The 5,717-nt window shown below is 43.9% G+C and overlaps 2 protein-coding genes across 2 annotated transcripts in view; one reads left to right on the forward strand and one right to left on the reverse strand.

The window, feature by feature from the left end:
• Positions 1 to 4,860, reverse strand: part of hbae5 (hemoglobin, alpha embryonic 5) — an 8,952-nt gene extending 4,092 nt beyond the window's left edge. Inside the window, exons 1-3 of the mRNA XM_007544102.2 lie at positions 4,734 to 4,860; positions 4,001 to 4,208; positions 3,751 to 3,917 (exon numbers count right to left, since the gene is read on the reverse strand). Of these exons, the coding sequence (XP_007544164.1) occupies positions 3,789 to 3,917; positions 4,001 to 4,208; positions 4,734 to 4,828 (432 nt within the window). The 5' untranslated portion in view covers positions 4,829 to 4,860 and the 3' untranslated portion in view covers positions 3,751 to 3,788. The remainder of the gene's footprint in view (positions 1 to 3,750; positions 3,918 to 4,000; positions 4,209 to 4,733) is intronic.
• LOC103132316 (aquaporin-8) lies at positions 128 to 3,295 on the forward strand. The gene is made up of 5 exons (XM_007544101.2): positions 128 to 1,120; positions 1,654 to 1,780; positions 1,857 to 2,071; positions 2,699 to 2,833; positions 2,914 to 3,295. Exons 1-5 carry the CDS (start codon positions 870 to 872, stop codon positions 2,957 to 2,959), a joined length of 774 nt encoding a protein of 257 aa, XP_007544163.1. The 5' UTR covers positions 128 to 869; the 3' UTR covers positions 2,960 to 3,295.
• Positions 4,861 to 5,717: the final 857 nt, after the last annotated feature.

Below are 5,717 nucleotides of genomic sequence, written 5' to 3' on the forward strand. Positions count from 1 at the left end.
AAAGTTTTCACCCCAGAAGATTTCTACAGTTTTTGTTTTAAAGTTTCAGATCAGAAACAACTTTAAATATCAAAGAAAACAGAATAAAATCAAAAATCTGTTTCAGTCGATTTTATTAATTGAAGCAAATAAAAACAACCTGGAAAGTTTTCACAACCCTCCAGTGTTCATGTTCCTTTGACTAGGCCAGTCAGACGATGACCTGCTGGTGACCTTTGGGTCATCGTTCTGCTGCTAGAGAGCAGAGCCCGCAGCATCATACTGCCACCGCCGTGTCTGGCTGTAGATCTGATCTTCTGGTTCTTCAATGCTGAAAAAGTTTTTCTGAGTTTGAAAAGTCAGAATTTTTCAACTTTTGAGAAAATGTCTGAGTTTTTAGTGCAAAGTTCCTCCTGATTATTTTCTTTGTTGTTGAAACGTCTGACCTGGAAGAAGCGCAGACTTCGAGTCCAGGCTGAATTCATTCATTCATTCATTCATTCATTCATTCATTCATTCATTCATTCATTCATTCATTCATTCATTCATTCATCTAAATGTAATGACAGAAATGCGCCTCCAGTGAAGACGTGCAGCAGGAAGCTGAAGCTTCTCTGGTTACTTTGTGAATTTCTCCTCCTGTTAATGTGAGTCGGATTCCTGCAGACTTTGACTTTTCTAATCTTCTCTGCAAAGAGAAACTTTGAGGCTTCGCTTTGGACCGAAGCCAGAAGCTGCAGAACCTTTAAGACTCTGTGACCTCAGATAGTCTGTAGCTTATCCTTCACCTTTGGATTTTATGGGCAGTCGGTTGAGCTGACAGGTAGAAACAAGCAGCCTGGCAGAAGTTTGCCTCAGTCAGCAGACTGCAGCAGGAGTGAAGGGACACCATGGAGAAACTGGAGATGGAGGCTCCAGACTCTTCCCTCGTGGACAAAGCCAAGAAGCCGATCTCCAAGCGGCTCAACAAGTACGAGCGAGTTTTCCAGCCCTGCCTGGCGGAGGTCCTGGGCACCATGTTCTTTGTCTTCATTGGCTGTGTGTCCGTCATCGAGAACACGCCTGCAGCGGGGCGGCTGCAGCCGGCTCTGGTGCACGGCCTGGCGGTGGCGGTGCTGGTGGCCGTCATGGACAGAATCAGGTGACTTTCCTCAGGACCGGAACCGACACAGACTCCTCTGATCATGGATCAGATGGCTCCTTTCTTTAAAAATCATTTTTTGAAATTCAGAATCGTTCTGCAGGGTTTCGGTCGGTCATCCTGCGGGCCGCTGGGTTTTGACTCCAAAATGTTTAAAGTTGACAGGAAATGTGAAAATATGAGCAGAAAATGATTGGAAGACATTAATAACGACACCTTATTAATGTCGTTATTAATAAGGTGTCTTTTAATAACATTGCCTTTTTTAATGTTTGCCTTAAAAAAGGCAAACATTAAAGAAACAGTGAATTAAACTAAACCAGTTTTTTGACTTTGCTGCAGCAGTTAGCATGCTGACATGTTGAGTTTCTCACTAAACAGACTCTTTAACCATCTTCACTGCTACAGGTGTAAAAAAACTTTAATAAAAAACAAGCAACACTCAGCCTGGTGGAGGCGCTAGTGAAGCCTGGTGGCCCGCCAGGCTGATGGGGAAACCCTGGTTCAGTAACGTTTTTCCTTCCTGGTTGAAGCGGCTCCCATTTCAACCCCCCCTTCACCGTGGCCGTCTGCCTGTGTGGCGGCTTGGAGCTGGCCATGGTGGCGCCGTACCTGGTCAGCCAGCTGGTCGGAGGAGTCCTGGGAGCGGGGATGGCTAAGGTTGGTCTGTCAGCTGCTAAATGTCCTGACGCTGTTTGGTCGGCAGCAGCATGTGAAGCAGTTCTTCTGTCGCCAGCTGATGACCAGCCCAGAACGCTTCAGCAACGCCAGCGGGGCAGCCTTTGACCTCCTGAGGTCAGAGAGCCAGCTGTACCGGGCGCTCTTCGGAGAGGCGGCCATGACCTGCCTGGTGACCCTGGTGGTGCTGATGGTGGCCGTCAACAGCCGGACCAAAACGCCCTTCGGCCCATTTCTGGTGGGCAGCACCGTCATGTTCAACATCCTGGCAGGGTGAGTTAGCAGCAGACCACAGAAACTAATGGGTCATTAAAGTTCATGATGACCCATTGGTGACCTTCCTGTTCCCATTGGTGACCTTCCTGTTCCCATTGGTGACCTTCCTGTTCCCATTGGTGACCTCCACGGCCCCATTGGTGACCTTCCTGTTCCCATTGGTGACCTTCCTGTTCCCATTGGTGACCTTCCTGTTCCCATTGGTGATCTTCCTGTTCCCATTGGTGATCTTCCTGTTCCCATTGGTGACCTCCATGGCAAACAAACAAACCGTGAATTTTCTGACCAATCAGATCCAACCTGGTTTTTTAAAACGGCGCCAACCCGGAGCTTTGAACTCTCAGCGTTATTATAACTGTAATTTGCAACATATAATAGAGAAACACTGACATTAAGTTTATTTTCCTTCTGCTTGTTTGACTTAAAGTTCATATTTCAAAAAACATTTATGGTCAAAGGGCTTTTGAAGGTTTGCTCAATAGTTCCAAAATACGTATAAAACGTACTTTTTCTCCTGAATATGAAGGTCTACCGTTATCTGTTATCATTCTTTATTTTTCTGAGTATAATAATTATTTGTAGACATTTTAATGAAGAACTAAATTGCGTTTTGTGGAAACACAGAGCTGATATTTCAGGAGCTTGTATGAATCCTGCCCGGGCGTTCGGACCGGCCCTGATCGCCAACCACTGGACCTACCACTGGGTTTACTGGGTGGGCCCCATCACAGGCGGGGCGGCGGCCGCTGCTCTGGTCAGGTAACGCTTTGCACTAAACCTGCATGATAAATCAAACCTTGACGAGAAGCTTGACCGCCACGTCCTTCGTTCCGTTTCAGGCTCGTCCTGGGAGACCAGAAGTTACGAATCGTCTTGAAGTCATAATTTTCTCTTTGTGGAGCTGTAAACTTTATCTCTGCAAACTTTTGACTCTTATAATGTTTCATGGATGTTTCTGACTTTTACAACTGTTGATTTTTTATCAGTAATAAAAACAGAGGTCAATGTTTATGGGGATCCGTTTCTAAAGTTAGAAAAATGAAAACAATCATTCTGTTTATTTAGGTGTTCGTCTTTTATAGTCATATTTTCACCATATTATTCCTTCATTTATGAATGTCAGAGTCACAAACTAAATATTTAATTCAGAAATGAAATATTTAGTTAAGGAGCTAAATATTTAGTTTCCAACTAAATGCTTATGTGAGCTAAACATTTGGTTTTCAAACTAAATATTTAGCTCCAATTAAATATTCATTTTTCTTAAATTAATATTTAGCTTCAAATTATTTATTTTCTAAACAAACAATTTAGTTCAGACCTAAATATTTATATTCAAGCTCGATGTTTAGCTAATATACAAATTAGCCTGTTGATACGTGGAATATCAAAATAAAAGCAGTTTTTGGGATTTGGGATCTTTATATGGACTTTGCTGCTCAAGTAACATGTTGATATATATATAAATTATATGTAATTGTATATAAATTTGTACTTAAATTATAAATAAATGATATATTAACATGACTTTAAGACATGAACTCACATTTTTTCTCTATGAAGGTAAATAAATTATTTTAACAGTTACATGTTTGTTGGTTTTGAGAGGAAAGTGTAAATAAAAGAAGCAGACATGTTGGGCGGCAAGCTGTTTATTGCTCTGTCAGGTTGTTCATGGTGCTGCATCACGTGCTGCATCATGTGCTGCAGCGGCTCAGCGGTATTTCTCAGACAGGGCCAGCGCCACGTTGGACAGGAACTTGTCCAGGGCGACGTGAGCCTCCGGGGTGAAGTCGTTGGGGAACATGATGGCGATCACCACCTGCAGGCACTGCGCCAGGATCTGCGGACAAACACACCGTCACGTCACACCGGAGCACCGTGAAGCAGCGGGCCGAGTCTGGGTGGGCCAGAACGGGTCAGAACCTTGAAGTTGGCCGGGTCCACCCGGAGCTGGAAGGCGTGCAGCTCGCTGAGCTCCAGCAGGCCGCCGGACAGGTCGTCCATCTTGGCCACCGCCAGCGCCACTCCACCCATGATCTTCTTCCCGTGCTTGGTGACGGGACCGGAACCGGCGCTCATGTCCGGCCAGTGGGAGAAGTAGGTCTTGGTTTGGGGGTACACCACCAGCATCCTGCAGGAGAACAGGGGTCAAAGGTCACAAAGACAAAGTCTGAATTATGAGAAATCTGAAGACAGAAAAAATGAGATTTACTGGAGGAAAATGAAAATGTTTGTTTCCCAAATAAAATTCAAACATACTTTATTGATCCCAATGGAAAATTAAATATTGTAACTAAAAATAAATGTAATTTTCAGAGTGTTATTGTAGACACTGATGACTGCAGGCAGGGCAGATCTCCTGTAGCAGTCTGTATTACAGCGGCTCTGAAGGAGCCTCTGACTGAATCATTAAATATTAAATATTATTTCAATCTTGGAAGCTGCTGCTGAGCTGAATGTCTTTAACTCTGAATCAAATCTTTGCTGTGGTTGTCATGGAAATGCCGTCAGAGTGAATATTATTATTTCAGCTTTAGGCTGCGATCAGAACTGAAACAGAGGAACCGTGAACAAAACGACTCTCTTTTCTAGTTCTACATTTACATTTCCTGGTTCTGGTTCTGGTTCTGGTGCGGCCGGGTGTCGGGTCACCTACCTGGCCAGAGCTTCCGCCCCGATGGCGTCCGCCCCCTTGGAGATTTTGGCCCACAGCGCCTTCACCGCAGCCTTGTCCTTGTCCGTCAGACTCATCTCTGCTCGTCTCGGTCTCTGCCTGAGTCTGACGTTTGTTCCCGGTTCCGTTTAAATCCCCTCGGCCCGAACGTCCCTCCCACAGCGCTGGCGCCAGCCGCCGCCGCCGCTGACGCAGATGGCCCGGTCCGGCCCGGCTGATAGGAGGCTGGGCGGCGGGGCGCCAGCAGCAGGGCCCCTATCAGCGGCCGGCATCACGGGCGGAGGCAGAAACACCATCAGGAACGAACCCTGGAGGCAAAGATAGAAAAACTGTAAGAGGTCAAAGGTCACAGCCAATCAGAGAACAGCTGAGAGACGGTACATTCAAAACTCATGAACTTTCAAGTATCAAAAGTCTTTCTGGACTCAAATTAATAAAATCATAATTCAAATAAGAAAATAAATAATACAAATAAAATTCTGATCAGTTTTAACTTTTATTCACTTTCAGTTTTTCTGAAATCAAACGTCAGAAAACCTGAGGCACGGTGAAGGCAGCATCATGCTGTGGGGAGGCTTTGATCAAGGTGGATGAAATCATAATAATCAGTTTTCTGGTTCATATTCTCCAGTTTGATCCTGATTTCTGGAGGATTTTAATAAACTGGAAACATTTTTATTTATTTTATTCTGTTTCAAACGTTTTAATGTTTTTTAATGTTCAATGTTTTGTCATTTTATGTCTGTGAAAAACTACAAAAAAACTTTACATAAAACCAGAGAGACGAGGAAAATGATCCTGAAAATGAAATGAATCAAAATGTGTAAAAACTGATTTTAATGTTTCTTTGTTTTTTCTCCTCAAATAAACTGAAAAAAGTGGAAAAATGATGAACTAACAAATGAACTAATTAACTAATTAACAGAATAAATAAATAGTGTCAGAATCCACTGAGGATTGTTGTTT

Source organism: Poecilia formosa, unplaced genomic scaffold, assembly GCF_000485575.1.
Source record: "Poecilia formosa unplaced genomic scaffold, Poecilia_formosa-5.1.2 Scaffold994, whole genome shotgun sequence".
Classification (NCBI taxonomy): domain Eukaryota; kingdom Metazoa; phylum Chordata; class Actinopteri; order Cyprinodontiformes; family Poeciliidae; genus Poecilia; species Poecilia formosa.